The following is a 19020-nucleotide window of genomic DNA, read 5'->3' as shown; positions in this document are numbered from 1 at the left end:
GAAGGGGAAGAAAAGAACCAACAGTACTCCACTCAACTCCGCTGACATCTGCAAGGACATCTTATTTACTGCTACTGTATCGCGGCAACTCTTAAGTACATTTCTCATTCTTTAATGTGCCGTTGCCTGCGGGCATAGTGTGGTGCAATTCTCTGTGCCAATCAACAACCAAGTCATCACATGCAAAGTGTATATTTATTGGTTTTGAACATGGCTTTTGTATTGATCTTGACATGAAGATTTTATTTCTGAAAAGTATTTATTTATATTTAAATGTGATTTGCTAATAAAATTTGGTTAATGAAGTACTGCTCATCATAACAAGAAAGTTATTATGCTCCAAATCATCTGTTTGCATAAGGAAAGCAATAGAAATAATCTTTGCTTCAACATTTGCTAAATAACTGACCCCACTGGTCCATACTGATTAAAGAGCACAGCAATATCAGCAAAAAGAATGCGCTCACATAAAGCACATAATTACATGTATATGCGAGTTTTAGGATTTTCAAAATGCAAATTGGCAACACAGGGTTAATTTTACCTCAAGGTTTTAGCCCTAAGCCTTGTGAGAATTTGATCATTTGTTAGCTTTATAAGGCTACACAGGTCAGCACCCAGCCCTATAATAAGCCAGGGAGGGCAGTGTGAAGGTGCCACCCGTCTTCACGACAGTCCCAAGTCCCTGTCCAAAATCAGACCAACTGGATTGTCTTGGTGCTTTTGATGTTTTTTGGGGAGGAACCGCTCTGTGCAGCTTGCAGCCAGTCTAGCCATGGAGAGCCTGGGCTCTCAGGATCAGACGATCAGTCAGCGGGGAGTTGGGCTTCACAGCATCACGCTCCACCAGAAGACATCTGGAGGAATTCGGTAGAACACAGACAGAACAAAGACGTGAACACAGACACGGAGAGACTACAGGCTGAGAGGCTAATCTGATCAATAAATAAAGGTGTAACATGGTGTGCTGCTTATATAATGGGGGTATACAGCTCATGTTCTGTAGGCGCACAGAGGGAGCGCGGCACAAAGACAGCTAGAGCGAGCAGCAGCCCCAGCAGTGACTTATACAGCATCATGATGAAATCCAGTGGTACGGATTGCGCAAGATCATCCTTTTTCCTCTGCTGCTCCCTCGGTAGCTTATAAAGAAGAAAAAAGAAGCTGGGAGCAGGACTGAAATCGTACTGGACAGAGATGCAGAACCATGTGTTCGACTTCAAGTCCCTGCTGTACATTACCTTGCCAGTTTCTGGTGCTGCTTCTTCTCAGACTTCATGGCCGCATGGATAAGCAGTTGATTGAAGATGTCCCTCTGCAAACAATAGCAAGCAAAACCATTAGGAAACACACAAAACAGTAGCAACACTCAAAATAGATTCCCTCTACCTTTTTAGTGTTATATGTACACTGTTGCCCCTGGAGGGATGGTTTCCTTAACGCACGATGCATGAAGTCCATCAGCATCCATCACAGAGATCCATTATTCATACTGATGCATTGTGCTGTACATTCACAAACTCTATAGAAGTGTGTATTAATGGACTGGGTGGCTGTAGTTGTTATTATGCAGCCCGTTCTTCACTTCTGGCCTAACTCGGCTGTCTGAGATGAGTGGCCTACTTTCACAACAACAGGGATTTCAGTGTCTTCCACATGAACACACCATCCAGTAGGATCAGTGATATCCGGAGAAAGTAAAGCCTCAAGTCTGAGCTGCAGTTCGGTTTGGCTTTTAATTGTTGCTCGTTTGCTGAGGGTTTACCACGATTACCCCTCACTGTGGACCTCACCTGGGCATCGCTGCCTCCTATCTCCGTCATGCGGTAGCGGACGGGGTGCAGGAGCTCCACAGCCCCACTGTAGTTGCCCTGGTCGTACTCCACCAGAGCCTGACACATGGGTACACCGATGGTCTCCGCCATCTGAAGTTGGTAATAGTCCCCCGGCTCTCTGCGAGGTAGAGTACGGGTGAGGAAGAAAAGGCACGTCTCGGTAAGGGAGGGTGGTTAAGAAACTTGGGCAGAAGATGGAATGTTTTTTGGCACGCAAGTTCGGAAGTATACGGAAGAGTAAACTTTGCTTGGCAAGGAGGGTAATGCTGTTTTTTTTTGTACATCTATCTACTACTCACCAAGCTGTTACACCAAGGGGTGGAAAGAGACCAAGTCACGGCTTGCACATTTATTAAATTCACATGAAAGCGCCAAACAATTTTCTAGAGTGGATTTTCTAGGAAAACAGGCAGGATTTTCACCCAGATCTGCTTAGATTTTTTTCAGATTAGCAGCTGGATTGCTGCTAAATGGGTCAAGCCTCTGATTTAAATCAAGTAAGTTCATTTATAGAGCTTTTTCAACAGGATTGTCACAGAGAGCGTTTCAGGAAGCAGAAGAGATAAAAGATAAATAGTTAGCTCCAATTTAGCTGTTCAACACATTTAGGCTCTTGCCATATTTTTTTTTAATTGAGGAGATTTGTTTAGATTCTTGAATGACACTAATATGTAATGTCTTTCATTTTCCAAAATCATCATAGGATGAAATTAATTATGAAAATCAACAACAAATTCTGCAGATAAGGCTCCCGCTTGTTTTATTTTACAGTGTGAAAAGGGTATTATAGCATTACTCTACTGAACTGTGAAAGGCATAATCATCTGAGTGGGTTTCACTCTATTCTGAGGCGAAGGATCCCATACAGTTGTAAGGCTTTTTTGGATTAGCCAATGCTTAAAGGCTGCCACTGCCTCTGACTGCAAGAGCAAGTATGTAAAATGACATTATAGCAAAATGTGGATTATGCAAAACTATGCAAGCCTTCCAAACCAAGGTAATACACGTGACATGGCACAAGTCAGTGATGGAATTAAATGAATGCAAAGCTCAAACATCTCATAGAGCGTTGCCTGATGATTCCAAGTAGAGTGGAGTTAAGGAGAAAATTTCCATCCCTCACTGAGGAATTGATTTTTCACTCTTTCAAGAGCCGCTTTTGCCCCAAAGGTGCTTCATCCTCCAAACTCTGCTGACTTTCTTTACGTTACGTAACGGCCAGAAAAACATGACATTTTCCGAGGACTGGTTTTTAAATGCGGTGGCTTTTCTGTGGGTTGTGTGCGAGGGAAAATGGAGAGCTCAGGCTGCCCGTGGTCAGGATGCCAGAACACATTACAACCACACACATCCACAGGGGCAGCGGCTGCTAGCACAACGCCTGTCAGAGAGGGAAAGCCCTGCTCTCTGTGACGGATTGCAGCTCCGAATTCACTTTTTTTTGATTGCATCCCCTCTGTATCTCTCTCTCTCTCTCTCTCTCTCTCTCTCTCTCCGTCCTACGCTCACGCTCCTTGCCGTCTCAGTTTTACATAAGGCCTGCTCGGCTCCGCTTATGTAACGCTGACAGTGTGTTGAGGTGTGCGGCGGGGAGGGGAGAAACGGTGCGGAACTTACTTAGCCGCCTCCCGCAGGCCCTCCAGCAGACGCCGGGAGGTCGCGGTCTCCCCGGCGCCCAGCGACGCCATGAGGAAGTGGAGGTCGTTGAACAAGGTCACGTGGTCGTCCGCGTGAGGCCGCGTGACCTGGAGCAGCTCCCGCCAGCGGTCCTTCACGCACACACCTGACACACACACACACAGATATCACATGAAAGTGCAATTTCCCTTAAAACAAGTGAACATTTCAGAAAGCAGTTTCACTTGTCTCAGGAGTTTTCGAGTGTCAGTATCTTGAAACAAGGCAGAATAACACAGAACGCTTCACTAGTACTATTGAGAAAATAACACTTCAGTTCAATTCAAGAAAACGCATGAAACAAGTTGATTTGCACTGAAAACAAGTGCGATTATCTCAGTCCATTGGGACCTTTTTTTTTACACTTGCTTTTAGGGAAGAAAAAAAGACTTTAAGGCAATGCTAGATTGTATGACTATTTAAAATGAACATTTCTTTTGCAGTGAAAGGACATGGATATATGGTGGATATCCATCTGTCAGTGGGAAAAACAATGACCCTAGTGCTGACAGGCCTTGTGGACGCCCAGATCAGACTGTATCTCACCCTCCATTTCCAGTCTGTAGAGCAGAGAAGAGGCGTCTACAGTGTCCAAAATGGCTCCAGCGGTCTTGTAGCGTCTGGACACCTTATGGGAACGGGACACAGTTTTACCATCCACCTCAAACACTGTAGACTAGGTATGACAGGAGATAGAACCATGACAAAACACATTTTTGCTGGATTCCACCAAAGTGAATGGTTCAACAGTCAAGAATTTAGCCGGTATAAGAATCAATAAAGTTCAAAGTAACATTACGAAATTTGCTCCGGGACATCATGTGGCTTAGGTTTCCATCTGTGTCTTCTATTTCTGGATAACAACCGAATTAAAAAATCATCACGTGTGACAGGCGACACTGGAAAGGGCAGATGCGTTTGGCTCTCGCGCCGTATGTGATATGTATCGTCAAATGGACTTGACTTCCATTTGCTCACACGTGCCCTCTCAACTCACAGGGGCACAACACATTGCTTTTACTCCGCATCCCCTGTGTATCGGCACAGGCATCGCTCTCGAAAGGTCTCCGTATGTGTTCAGACAGAGATAGCGTTAACGTTTTGATGAAACCTCTCAGCGCTAACCGACCTGGCTGTCGAAGATGTTCAGAGCGGCTTCGTACTGTCCCTGCGGAGAAGGGGAGAGCGGAAAAGAGAAATCAGAATAACTTAAGACAGGAGAGATAAACTAGTGATAAAGTCTGTTGCCTAGATGCAAACACAAATTAATCTCCCAATATAATCAACTCTACACTTCAAATAACCCGAGGGGGAGCATATCATAAATAGAATTTCCACAAACACTCCTACTGCCAGCTATGCGCTTGACTGAGAAAACTCATTATAATCGTCACCTTCTCGATGAAGTATAGCGCCCAGTGCCAATAGTTATGACAGGCCAGCATGTCACATCCCTGAAATTAAGCAAACACACATCTGAAATATGAATTTTCTGAGCGGCATTTCAACTCGTGCTGTTATTTCAGTGTGCGGCGCCCAAGATGGAGCTTGTAAGAAGGTGATGAGATGTGACTCATCAGTGTAATTCACTGGGAAGGGACAAAAAAAAAAGAAAAACGATTGACCGTACCTGCCAGTCTTTCTCGGTGCTCTCCATGAACTTCAAGCCTTTGTCCAGCTCTGCTTTCATCTCATGGACGTGGGCTACAGAGTGGGCGGCCCAGGCGTCCTCTGGGGTCAGAGCCAGGCCCTGCACAGAGGGACGGAGGGAAGAATGAGGAGAAAAAGTGAGGATTGGAAGAAAGGAGAAAGAAGCACGGGTGCAGAAAAAAGGAGTATGATTCTGTGCCACAAGAAAACGCCAATATAACAATATCGGCATGCTTAACTCTCGGTTTCTGTCCGTCTTTGACATTGCGGCTGGCTTGTGCTGCTCCACTGTTTCACACTCACCCTAATGTCACTATGACTTCTTCTTCTGCATCAAGTATTCAGCAGAGACGAGTCATCCCTGTGAGGTCTGAGTGAGCTATTTGCTATTGGACTTCAATGGCAAAATGACTTCAGGCAGAGACAAATTGCACCACCTGATCACAATAAGAGCAACACCGTGTACAACAGGCTGTAATGGAGAAGAAAATCTCACCTCTTTAGCTACTTTCTCAGCCTGGTCGTAGGAACGACTCTCCAGGAGACCAAAAGAATACAGTCCTTTCAGGTAGCTGGTAGCACAAATACAAAAAAAAAAAATCTCATTACAAAAATATATAGGCAGACAGAACTTTTGATCTACCTGTCCAATTTATGATGGGATTATTACGTCTTCCAGGGCGATAATAAGCATGTATTGATTTTGTGGGGAGACACGCCTGGAGCAACAACAAAGACAGTTAAGAGTGAATAAATGGGGCAGAGTTGAAGAGACCCCAATTTGCTTTTAAAATAGTCGATACGATCATTAGATTGGAATCGACTGTTGTGACGTGCTTCACGCGCCAAGTGCCATCGCTAACCTTTGATTGCTCCACAAGTAATTACTGTCTGAGAAAAAAAAAATATATATATATATGGGCCTTTCTTTTCTCTGTGGGAATGTGGTGACATAAATAAGCGGCCCTGTCACAGAGGCGCAGCTTGGAGATATCAATGTTGCAATCACACTGAGGCTTGAATATTAAAACATAAGCTGACTCCTTTCTATACTTCAAGTAGACAGATAAAGTGGAGGAGCACATTCTCTTTTACAATATCACTCCCTGCCAGTTCTCACCCATCAAGGATTTGCATGATTGCAGGGTGAGGCTGTGTTTGCTTTAACTCCTCGCCGTGTGAGGAATGACGCTCTGGAGGATGGCGGCGCTCCATCACCGCCGGCTTCTTCCACAACTGTTTACTTTCTAAGCACCAATAAGTAACCGCCACCCACACACCCATACCAATAAAGGTTCTCATTTGCTGACTCTGTGACCCTGAGCAGCAAGGCTATATTAGTATTTACACTGTCTTGGCACATCCTTGTGTCACTTACTGTCACTTGCACAACCTAACTCAATGACACTAAGTGCTCCGAATGTCTTAAAATGTGTATATTTATGTGTCCCGTCCTGTGATAACCAGTGTTGGAGGTAATTATTGCACTGAAATTACGTTTTCCTGTAACAAAGTATTACTGTTCCAATGTCAGTAATCATATTACAGTTACTGATCTGGGTTGTTACATTCTTTAGCCTCTTTAAAGACTTTAATGGTGTAATATCTATCAAAAGATCCCCCTTGTCTTCTCCTGCCTTCAAGTCATGTTGGAAATATCTGAATTTATGAGCAGAGCGCAGATGAACGAGCCAACAAAGTGGAAAATATGACTCGGAAAGTCGGAATTTAACACTGTGGGCTCTGTCTCTATTAAAAATTAAAAGAAAGATTTTGTGTCTGTCATTATTTCGACTGCTTCTGCTGGTAATGTGAGCTATGTTAGGTCTGCAATATTTACAGCACAACTGTTTTAGGGTGTAACTCAAAAGTAATAATGTCACAGTAGAAAGAAAGTAACGAGTAATGTGTAATGTATTCATTTTCTCCAGTAACAACCCCAACGCTGGTGATAGCTACATTCAGGTTGCTCTTCTGTACCTGTATAGAGGCATATGTGGCTTCCAGTGAGGCAGCACCCGGGCCACGGAGTCCCTCATCCGGGTCTGGGCTCCGGTGTAGAAGAAGCCATCATGAGAGAACTTGAGAGCCAGCAGATCAGTGGGGTGCTCGAGCAGAATCTCTTCCCACACATCGCAGGCTTTGGGAAAATTCCTGCGAGGAACATCAGTAGCCGTTAAATACCGGTACAGTTCTGTGAGGCAATAAACTCCCGAGCGGCAATAGAACCAGCCCGCCACGAGAATCGCAGAGATACCAGTACGCTCCCGTCTCGGATGAAGGGAATCAGAAAAGAAGAGCGTGAAATATAACACTTTTCTCCGAGACAATATTGAGAAGCGGAATGTCTTCTCCGTATAATATATCCTACAGTACCACGGGGAAATAAGACACCGGAGATAAAATACTAATATTACCGGGCCAGAGTGTGGGAGAAAATGAAAAGAGGAATGTCTTTGGCTTATAGACTGCGAGAGATGAATACTCTGGATCTGAATGATGAGACTGCATCGTAGGGAGCGATAAAGAGGAGGAGGAGCCGCCTGGCACGGCAAACACATAGTTGTGGTTTTCTGCGGTGTGACCAGGTGCCGTCCCCTCGCAGGCTTCGCGGGCCTATTTCCATGGAGATAGGCCCGCCATGGAGATAGGCCCGCTGATGTTTTCTCTGGTAGGAGCCACTGGTGAGCGCACTGAAGCCTTATCTGACAGCCTGCTACAGCGGGTCCCCAGCCTTTTCATCCCAAGGACCCCATTATCGATTATAGATCCATGCATTAGTTCATGGACCACCACTTGATACGATTTTGTCTCAGGGACCCATGTCTAGGGCTGGGCGATGTATCATATAATATCGATATTGTGACATGAGACTAGATATCGTCTGGGATTTTGATTATTGTAATATTGTGAAATAAATTGCTGTTCTGGCTGAGTAAAATGAACAATGATTGGCTTTACCTGCTCATCATATGCACATTACTATTGATTACACATTACTGATTACTAATGATCATTACTAATTTTCAAAATGCTCTTGAGTGTAAATATCTTATAAAAGCACAAATACTCATTCCCCCAAAATATCATCATATTATTGATATCGAGGTATTCAGTCTAAAATATTGTGATATTTGATTTTGTCATGTCTGAGAACATTTTTGATATAAGGGGGAATTCTGCACCTTTCTACATTGTAAGTAAGGGATTGTAGCTGAGAGTGATAACTATATTCAAAACAAGCAAATTCACATGAGTTATCTAATACATGTTGGTGAAATGATCCTCTCATGTTCCCGGGAACCCACTTTGCAAACCACTGGCCTGTTACATTCAAATTCCTACTCATAGGTCCATCTCTCCCTGTCTTTCCAGTGGCTACACCGGTTCTCACCCGCGAGAGAAGAGCTCCATGGCCCGGACATGCAGCCTCTCTCTGGGGGTGATGTCCTGAGCGGCGGCCAGCTCCACCGTGCGCCTCACAGCGCCGGCCAGGCGCTCGTTCAGCCGGACGGAGCTTCCCGTTCCCGCCAGCTCCAGTCCTGTGCTGATCACATGGCCCATAACTGCAGGGGGAGGAACAGCACAACAATCGTCTTTTCATTCTGGCCTCTGGTCACTGCAGCACACCGGTTTAAGCGCCAAATTGGACGTGCTGGTAAAAGGTTTTCCCTGTGCTTTGCAGCCGAACAGGAAGAAACCTTCAAATAAACTCATTCAGCTGAAGTCAACGCTCCCTGCCCTCTGCTCAACTTTTGTTAAACTTTAACAAAAGTTGAGGGGGGAAGTGAAAGCTTTTAATCCATGACTCATGAACTATTGGTTCCAATAAATAAATGCCTTTCATATTTTCTTTTAACAAAGGGCATCACCCATTATGTGCTTGGCTGATAAAATGATATGCTGTAACTAGACAGCAACAGCAGGAATAGCTGGTTTGGTGAGGTGATGAATTGACGAGTCGGCATGTCACCAAACCTCACCTCATTGACTGTGTTTGACTGGAGGTTTGTTCCAGATACAAACAATGTTATAATGGGCTAACAAGCACAGGGACGTCTAGATAGCAGAGTGCAGAGGAGGCAGCTGCAGCACTGAGTCCAAATCAGACAGTCTCTACTAGGGATCCAGCTTACAGTTAAGTAAATTTGAATGACATTTGCAGATAATTGCTGACACTAATGGTGTAACAAGGGAATTCAGTATTATGACATGAGCATATTACTTGCAACTTTAGACAATCATTATCTTAATCAAACCACAACTCGTCTCATGAGTTTGCTACTTGATTGACCACATTTCCAGTTACCAAAGTCTGGATCAGCAGCCTGGATCGCAGACATGCATCTTTCAATTCCTCCAAGGGTTTCATCATTACGCCAGGTCACATACTGAGTGCCAAACAAAACAGGGAAGTAGTTTATTAGCATTAGCTTGTATTACTTTAATTGGAGACAGTCTGCAGGCAATGTCAGTGTGTGTGTGTGAGTGAGAGAGAGAGTGGAGAGAGAGAGAGAGAGAGAGAGAGAGAGAGAGAGAGAGAGAGAGAGAGAGAGCAAAAGACACCTGGTGAGTATTTAGGCTACCTGAGTGAGTACGGCATCATACATTTTGCAAGCCTCATTGCTGCTGGTGGACAATGGAAGACCCTCTGCCCTCCACGCCTGTTGTGAACGCAAGTATTTACAAAATACATAAACATGTCAATGCAAATTCTGTATTCAGACATAGAAAGATATACTGCAGCCGTATAGCAGATTCTCATTGATTCAGGTGAGCTGGGGAGATTATGGAAGGTACAGTGGGCTATAGTGCACAAGTTTGCCTTCGGGATCAAAGGTGGAAGTAACGAATTACATTTACTCCCGTTACTGTAATTGAGTAGCTTTTTTGTGTACTTGTACTTTTTTGAGTATCTTTTAAAGTCAGTAATTTTACTTTTACTTAAATACATTTTTGCTGACATTTTAAATCACATCCTTTTGAGCTTTTGTGGCTCTCAATCAGCATCAGAAACTGGACCAGTGTAAATTGACAAATTGTGGAGCCATTCACAGTGAGAAGAGTAATCTGGCTTTACTTTGTTTGTGCACTTTATTTTGTAATTTCTCATTTTTACAATTAAATGAATCAAGCTTGAACTCTGTCCTCTCGTCTTTCTAGAATTGCATGGGAAATATCACATCTGACAACGTTCTCTTTTCTGAAAAGTAACTCAGTAACTTTTACTTTGATTTTAAATGAGCTACTTTTTACTTTTACTTTCTTTTACTTTTCTTTACACCACTGCTTAGGATGCAGGTGCTAGAGGTTCATTACTGTATGCAAATGAAATGTATAGTGAACTGGGGTTTGGGAGAGTAGAACACACGAAAAAGCACTAGTAATCTAATAAAGTTTATCATGACACTGCACAAATATCACAGCAAAACGACAGGTCCTGATTGGAATATCAGAGGAACAAGATAAAAAAAAAATATATTATTATTATTTATTAATATTATTATTATTATTATTATTATATATTATAAACTAACTATCAAGACACAGTATGTGTAGGAATATTATAGTGATTTTTCGTCTGGAATTTGAACTATTTTCTATATCTTATAGCCCTATCTATATGTATACTTTATGTAACACCAAATATAAGTGTAGTTAATAAAATCAAATTAAAAACCTAAGGATAGTTTGCCCCCCAGAAAATAGTTTTTTCCAAAATTTTGCCTTATGCACCATCAGCTAAACCTTATAGACTCTGGTAGAAATTGCAGCATCTCCCTCTCCACAGTATCTCAGAATACAAAACAAGCCCCGCGCACTCTGCCCCATATTAAGCTCATGTGACGTCCGTAGCCTGATACCTTCTAGCGTTGAAAATAATTACATAAACGCCAACTCAGACATTGGTTGGTCTATCGTGGGACAATACCAGAGTAGGCTTTTACTTTCTGGTGTGACACTCTGCTAAAAAGTTTCTCTCTTTACTGTGCGAATAATGCTGAAGGTCCCTCACTTACCTCGCAGTCCCTAAAACTCGAAGCAATCATCTTGTACTTCTGCCTGCAGACTCTTCGGAACAGAGGTTAACTTATCTCAGGTGCGTCAAGTCGAACACAGTGAGCCACAACAACACCGGAACTACCATAAAGTACTTTCAAAATAAAAGCGACTCTAGGGAAAAACCATAATAAAGCACCGAGTTTACAAAATAACAAAAATGATATCGAAATACAAATGTATTTTCACATAACACATGTTTTCGTAAATGTATTATTTTTTGTTACTTGGTGCTTTGTATTATCCTACACAAAAACAAGTAGGCTATAATCAAGTATATTCAGCATAAAGGCTTTCATTTTGAAAATTTGGATCGGAAGTTTGCACATATTGGCTGGATGGACGACAGATGGTTATTTCGACATTCTTTAGTTTTATCAGCTGATAACAGCTGGGCGGAAAAAAATGCCTACAGCCAGCTCCCCCAAAAAAACATTGTATGGACAAAGAAAGATAGGGAGATGAGTTAAAAGAACAACTGCATTGTTTTATTGCCATTTCAGCATACATCCAACACCCCTATGCATTTTAGCTACATGAAGCATTTACATTACAGGTCATGTGTCAACAGAACACTTTAAAAATTAGGGTTCATTTTTCTTTACATATAATACAGTTTTGCACACATGTTAATAAATATCAATACAATCATGTCAAACTTATCACACACCATCTAAAACAACAAAGCCTTGAAATCGTGTAACTTTTTATTCACAGCTCATACCAAGTCATAAATAAAGCCTCTTGCTCTAATGTTTCTGTGCTGTAAAACAGAGACCACCTGGATTTTTACTGTTTGTCAAAAAGGCTATTATTAGATTCAAATGCCCAACAGATAAACGACATGTTCCTGTTGTTGCAGATCGAATGCAAGTTGTTCATAGCGCCTCTTGCATCTCTTCAGCTCTACATTTAAAATCTGCTGTTTGTTTGAAGACCTGTTGTATAAAAGTATTTGATTAAAAAAAAAAAAAAAAGACAAAACAAAAACGCTGACTTCCAGTGGGAAACGCAAACGTGAATACCTCAAAAACAAGTAAACTCAAGAGAAAAAAATTAAAATAAAATCTGAAAACTGTAAAGTATCGACAATGAAATGAAAAAGGCATCTTGTTCAAGGGCAAAGTATTAACACTGCCATATACTGATGTAAGTTCTTGTGTAGTGTGTAAGCTCTTGTGGTTTATTCCTTTAATATTGCAGCATATCCACCAGCGGAGACAGTCCTGTGGCACTAAATGAGCGATGTGTGCTACACCGATTTCTCCCGTCGACAACAGAGAGAAATCAGCTTCGTAAATGATGACATCACAATGTTAACACCATTACACAGTAGGAACCTGAAAAGACAATTCCTTCCCAGATGAATCACTTCAACAGTTGGTTTATCTTGCCACCGTTAACTATACTAGGAATATTGAAACTTTACACATCCAATATAGAATATGGACAAGTGATTGTAAACATGACGGTCGGTATGATATACAGTGGATGGCGTCTAACGGAGAGGCCCCATCGTTACACACTCGCTCACAGTCAGACCAATGCAAGTGTCAAGTGAGAAGCCGAAGTGTCCATATATATATATTATTAGGTATTCTAAGCCTTAGCTGTGCTCACTAGTGTTTTTCAGAGTCAAAAGACAATGTAACACAATGTAGATGCACTTTTTTTTTTTTTTCATTTTTATGAGCCTGCAGTCTTCATTCCTGACATGCAATGGCTTATAGGTGATGGAGTATTCAATAGGAGTAGACATAAGTGCAAGTTAATGAGATTCTGGGCACTCTCCTGTGAATGCAGAGGATATGAAACGAAAATCAAAAATTGTTTATCTGTTAAAAGCAAACAAAGCTAATAAATACATTAAAAAAAAAACACGTGGCCAGATTCAACGGATTCTTAGTGTCGACTCACAAAACACTCTGTGAGAGGGGGAAAAAAATAGTAAAATGAGTTTTTCATGGCCTCCTCGTGACTCCTTAGGATAATGGAAGCCAGTTTGTGATTGGACAGAAAGGCAGCCTCAGCAGAGGAAGTCCCTCCCACAGTCAGAAGTCACCGCTGAACAGGAGACCCGGAGAGTGTGAGACCGCCTCGTCCCTCCGGTATTTCAACACACCTCTGTAGCAGTCCTTTCCGGAAAAAAACCCACCCTCAACCACTGAAAACGTGACGCTCTACACAGCTATACACAAAAACACGAATCTTTACAATTCCTTTACATCAGCAGGACCTAACCGCATTCTTCCCTTTAGATGATCGAGATCGAAATAACTCAAAGTCTTACAAAACATTCTCCCGAGGTCCCCCCCCTTGTTCGAGAGGGTCCGCTTCAAGCCTTGCGACGATCAAGTTGCGACTGTACCCGTCTTTCCCGCCCGTAGAGAGACAGTGAGGCGAGGTGATAACTGGGATATGTAAACGTTACAGACCGCTTCAACTGCAATGTCAGTGACAGCCATAGTGTGTGTGTGGGGGGGGGGGGAGAAACTCTACACATTCACTGCTGCAGGTGTGACAGTAGGACCGAAGGGGCCCGTGTCCGTCTTCATCACAGAGGAAAACATAGACCGCTCTGATCACGGACCCTGGATGACCATATTCCGCTTTTCCCCCGGGACTTGGTTCGCCAACCCCTCAGGCCCAGTTGAGGTTGAAGCCCTTGGAAAGCATGACGGCCTCCAGGTCCTTGTCCTCCTCCTTCTCCCGGAGCCTCTGCTCCTCCAGCAGGGCCACCAGGGAGTCGCGCTGCTCCACCACCTCCAACATCTCGTTCAGGATCTGCTTCTCCTGAGCCAGCTCCTTCTCCGTCTTTAGGTGGTCTGAAAACAAAAAAAAGAGAAGGGGAGAGTGAGGGATTAAGAGGGGAAGAAAAAAAGAGAAAGACGGGGGAAGGAGCATGAGTGCGTGTGGGAAAATTGAAAAGACAGAGAGAGAAATAGAGAGAGAGAGAAGAGATGATACACAGAGACAAGAGAGCAGCTTAGAGCTATGGGGACAAGGGAGAAAGCTAATTAAGATTTCAGTACTCACCTTCCACAGCCATTCGCTCCCTGAGATCCTGCTGCAGTCGGCTCTGACGATCCTCCAGCTCCAGCTCTCTGGCACTTAGGGACAAAAAGGAAGGCAGAGAGAGAGAGAGAGAGAGAGAGCAGACAGTAAGGTTCCTTTCACTGGTGAATCACAGCTTTCAGCATTTCTGAAAAGATTTCAAGCAGTGTTGTGGCAACTGATAATGTAATAATTGTCGGATAATGTAATAACATTACATTATTACATTACTCAAGTGATTATTACCTACAAGGGGTAACATAATTTTAACTGATGACGTAATAACAATATTGAGTAATAATGTAATATCTGTAAGAATAAGAATATTACATCATTAGTCAGATGTGATGCTTGTTGTGATGCAATAAATTGCCAGATAATGTATTAACATCACATTATTACATTGTCAATTAATTATTACTCAATAAGGGGTGAAACATATTCTTAACTGATGACATAATAATGCTGACTAATAATGTAATATTGTTCTTATTCTTACAAGATATTCCATTATTACTCGATACTGTTATTACATCATTATACGTATTTTAACAGATGACATAATAATACAGTAATGTAATATTCTTATTCTTACAAGATATCACATTATTACTCAATATTATTATTACATCATCAGTTAAAAATGTTACACCCCTTATTAAGTAATAATTACCTGATAATGTAATAATGTCATGTTGTTACATTATCTGGAAATGTATTGCATTAACAGGTTTTACTCAATTTTTGACCCATTTAGATTTATATTTTTGTTACAGTTTGACAAGTTATTAAAATTTGCTTGTGCTTTGTTCTGCTTCCTTGTGTTTGTGTTACATCATTCAGTTAGATCTAGTTAGGCTAAAGTCCTTTGAGACATGCTTGTGATAAAAGGCTATATAAATAAATGAACTTGAACTTATTACATTATCCGACCAAGAGTTGGCTTAGCAACCAATAAAAGACAGCGAGCCGTGCTTTATGGAGATTATCAGCACAGTTGGAACTAATCTTTGACCAATCAGATCGCTCGACTGAAACCACTTCTTGTATGACTAAGTTTAGTCCACGTCTGGCAAAACAACTAGAAGCGCATCGATCTCAAGATTTCAGTTATGTGCTTACAATATCATGAGCTCCGACTCGTAGCGCACCAGGGCGTTTTTCTCCTGCACCAGCTTGAACCACTCTTGCATTAGCTTGGGATCGTCTTTCTTGCCCATGCCTGGAGGGAAGGAGGGAGGACAGAGTGGGAGTGAGGGGTCGGCCGGCCAGAGGGCGACACTGAATCTGACTCACACACGGACCGACGCAGGCAATGTGCAAATGAAAGCCAAGCCAGGATGTCCTCGCTGAGGCACGGTGAGGTGGCAGGATGGACTCGACACCAACGTGCTCAGTCGGGCCATCCTGCTGATGACGCACAGAAGATGGCGCGGAGATACAGGTATCAACTTTGGTCCGTGTGCGCACACACTCACACACATACACACACACATATATACTCTCACTCTCACACAGCCAATACCTGTTGTTGCAAAGTTGAGAGTTTGTGTTACCCAGTTTGGACTTGGTGTCAGACACAGCTGCTATGGAAGCAATCGCCTCCTCCTATCTTTTTTTTTTTTCCCTTTCAGAGTGGGTGGCAAGTCAAAAAAGGCCAATAAGCAGCCAAGACATAACACAGAACTATACCCAAGGACCTATGGAAATTCTTCATCCTCCCACTGCCCACATATTGACCCACCAGCAGAAATAAAATCCTGTCAGATCCTATTTATGCTGAGCGGTTCGAGGGGAGAAAAAAAAAAAAAATCCATGAATTATTCTCCCCTCTTTACATAGTCAATTACAAGGTCAAATGTACATGGGATGGTTTATCATTGAGACCAATAGCGAAGTTCACACTCCTCTATTGAGTCTGCCTCAGGGAGAAGCATGTTCAGTACTACTGGCGTCATGCATTGCAGTACTGCAGGTATCGCAATCAGCGCAATCAGTCAGCCACAGACTTTTCCTGCAGTCCCAACTCTACAGAGGAGACCAGTCCACATGGCATGCTTAGAAAGGTCTGCCGCTGCTGTGGCGTCACATTCCCTCTCTCATTATCTGACTGCAGCAGGTGGAGCCAAGCGGTTTCAATGAAACACCGGAAGGCGAACCTCGATGCAGCGTGACATACTTAGCTGGGGAAGAGGAGGCTCTTGCAAAACGAAAAGGAAAAACATCGTACACACATAAATCGCATGGCTGTGGTCTCGGGGGCCGGCTTTCGCTAATTAACAGACAAGGGACAAGAGAGAGAGGCAAAGCTGGGGAGAGAGTTCCTCGCACAGGGGAAGAACACAACGTGGAGACAGAGGAGGAATTATAAAAAAGCAAGGTTGAGCTTCCAACGTATCCTGCAACGGGTGTTCTTTTTGTTTTTTGTCTCTTATTCTATTTCAATCTGTTCCACCGCCAGCACCCCTCAGCCCAAGGCTCCAAGCACAAAGGAGAGAAGAGCCACAGGTAGAACACAACAACAGCAATAAAAAAAAAAAAAGAAAAAAGAAAAACCAGATCGCATACAAAAAACAAAAGCATTTTTCTCTACATAGATTAGAAGCTCAGGCAGAATTTCCACTGACAGGTGTTAGATACGGGAACAGACCAGATGATCCATTAATTTTTCATCCTTGTTTTGTCTAGGACTAGAATATTTATAACAAATCTTCACACCATGCAAATTTCTCACTCTTTGAACTGCAAACTTGCCCGTGAGCTAGCAATTTCTCAGGTGTTCATCACTCATTTCTGTTATTATTTCATGATTACTTCACACACCTATAACGTTGATCCTAAGCTTTGGGGCAGAATTGCTAAAAAATTGAAAAACTAGAGTTGTGCATAATTGTACAACTATTCATTTTCCATTAGTTGAACAGCAAACAGATAACATGCTGTTGATTGAACGCACACACACTACAGCAGAGTAGTTTCCCCTTTAACTGACTGCAGCTACCCACTAATAATGAGAGAAACATCAAATATCTTCTTCCTTTTTCAGTGTTGCTATGCTTGTGGGGTTACATGAGGATACTCCAGCACATCACAGCTAAATGTATTCTGTGATTTGGGTTGGAGGCTTTTGTGATGTGTTGTTGAGCTATAGGCTAGAGACAGCTAATCTCAAAACATGTTAATCCTCACAAGTGGTGTAGAAGGCAGCTAAAAAGCCAACTGAAATATTAAACTGTTGACTCAAACAACGCAGCCAAGATTAAGAATATCATCAAGTCTCTGTGTGCTGTTATGGTACTTAAAAATAAAAGAGAAAAAAAAAGAAACAGAAGACCACCATCTCCAAAATATGTTATATTCTGGCACAGTGTGCATTCTGTGAACCTAATGTTGACAAGGTTAACTTAGTCTTACAGTATCCAGCGATGCTATTTGCATGTTTTCTGTTTCTAAACGATGCATTTCGCAACGTTTTTAATGAATATACTAAAGTTCTTTCCTCGGGACGAACGCCTGAACACTTCACTGAGTTTGGGGGAAATCTACTGAGCCTGATCACACACAAAGGGACGAGGACAGGAAGAGGAGGAGAGGTTGGCAGGTGACCCGGCGGGGAAGGAAGGGTGGGACGGGGAGGGGGGTTCTGCAGATCCTTACGGTTGCCATGGTAACCCGCCACAACCGTCAGCGGAGGCGGCGAGGTTACGTTACCTTCAGGGGAACAGCAGGGGCAGAAGGAGAGAGGTCTTCGGCGAGGAATCCCCACAAAGGGCTCAACTTCCACAAGATAAAGGGAGACAGTGTGAGGGAGCAAAGTGGGTGGGTGGGTGGGTGGGTGGGGTGTAATGGTGGCCAAGAAGAGAGAAAGAAGTGCGGAAATAATGGAGGAGGGAGAGTAGAGAAGTTACAGACAGAGAGAGAGAGAGAAAAAAAAAGTGCAGAGGACACAGAGAGGCCGGAGGAGCGGGGGGAAAGAGAGGGGCGATGAGGAAGAGAGAACATCGAGGAGAAAATCAAAAAAAGGGCGAGAGCACTATGATAGGGAGAAGACAAATCACCTGGAGAGAGGAGATGGGAGAGATCAGCTGTGTGCGGTGTGAGGGAGGGAGGGAGGGAGGGGGGAAAAAGGAGAGTAAAAATAGGAAAGAAAGAAATCTTAAAAGGAGGGAGAGGGAAAATAATCCTCCTGTTTGATCTTTCATCTGTAGCTGTTGTATCTGTACTCTTCAAACAGGTGGGAACGTGACCGTCCGCCGTCAGCTCTGTCTGGAGAGGGACTAACACGGTCTGGTGTTTACAAGACTCCACCAAATGGATTAATCCCATTATAAAAGCCATTATTGATCACTAGAGGAGAACCGCATCTCCCCCGTAGAAGATAATTACTTCATCTTTAAAGATGTTTCAGCTCCTCCAGGTGAACACTACATGAGCTCCGTTTAAAGCGCCGCACTCAAATTTGTTGAGTGTGCCTACTTTTGAAGTGTGGCTACTTTTGAAGTGCAAATTAGGATTTTTTTTTTTCCTCGAGTATGTACCAATACTCTGAACCTCCAAATATTATTATTCTCAGAGAAAATGAGATCACGGATAGTGAGTAGTTGCTAGCATAATAAAACCATCTCCTCAAAATTAAGACGGGAAAATAAGTAGAAAGTGATATAAAAATAACTAAAAATGGAAGGGGGAACCTGAATGGAGATAACTGGGGGAAACAGATTCTGATAGAAACACAGGAGAAAGG

The 19020-nt window shown here is 42.8% G+C and overlaps 2 protein-coding genes across 2 annotated transcripts in view; both read right to left on the bottom strand.

Annotated features, from left to right (window-relative positions):
• Nucleotides 1–37: 37 nt before the first annotated feature.
• Nucleotides 38–11283, bottom strand: ttc38 (tetratricopeptide repeat domain 38). The gene is made up of 14 exons (XM_071900338.2): nucleotides 11183–11283; nucleotides 9749–9826; nucleotides 9472–9553; nucleotides 8557–8728; nucleotides 7143–7316; nucleotides 5659–5734; nucleotides 5143–5262; nucleotides 4907–4966; nucleotides 4642–4680; nucleotides 4059–4140; nucleotides 3453–3618; nucleotides 1794–1953; nucleotides 1242–1315; nucleotides 38–857 (listed from the first exon to the last, which is right to left on the bottom strand). The coding sequence occupies exons 1-14, from the start codon at nucleotides 11210–11212 to the stop codon at nucleotides 770–772; spliced, it is 1401 nt and encodes a 466-aa protein (XP_071756439.2). The 5' UTR covers nucleotides 11213–11283; the 3' UTR covers nucleotides 38–769.
• A 405-nt stretch (nucleotides 11284–11688) lies between these two features.
• Nucleotides 11689–19020, bottom strand: part of mical3a (microtubule associated monooxygenase, calponin and LIM domain containing 3a) — a 61813-nt gene continuing 54481 nt past the window's right edge. The window contains exons 43-45 of the mRNA XM_078282841.1: nucleotides 15399–15498; nucleotides 14259–14332; nucleotides 11689–14047 (exon numbers count right to left, since the gene is read on the bottom strand). Of these exons, the coding sequence (XP_078138967.1) occupies nucleotides 13863–14047; nucleotides 14259–14332; nucleotides 15399–15498 (359 nt within the window). The 3' untranslated portion in view covers nucleotides 11689–13862. The remainder of the gene's footprint in view (nucleotides 14048–14258; nucleotides 14333–15398; nucleotides 15499–19020) is intronic.

This window comes from Centroberyx gerrardi, chromosome 4, assembly GCF_048128805.1.
Source record: "Centroberyx gerrardi isolate f3 chromosome 4, fCenGer3.hap1.cur.20231027, whole genome shotgun sequence".
Taxonomy (NCBI): Eukaryota; Metazoa; Chordata; class Actinopteri; order Beryciformes; family Berycidae; genus Centroberyx; species Centroberyx gerrardi.
Note: the sequence above shows the minus strand (reverse complement) of the source record. Positions and strands in the feature narration are given on the sequence as shown.

Bases quoted from the DNA above. Each gene is read 5' to 3' on its own strand.
- ttc38 (XM_071900338.2), bottom strand. From the start codon at position 11,212: ATGATTGCTTCGAGTTTTAGGGACTGCGAG. The intron at 8,729-9,471 runs GTAACTGGAAAT...CTCCCCCTGCAG, and splicing joins GGCTGCTGATCCAGACTTTG to TTATGGGCCATGTGATCAGC. The intron at 4,967-5,142 runs GTACGGTCAATC...GCTTAATTTCAG, and splicing joins GCACCGAGAAAGACTGGCAG to GGATGTGACATGCTGGCCTG.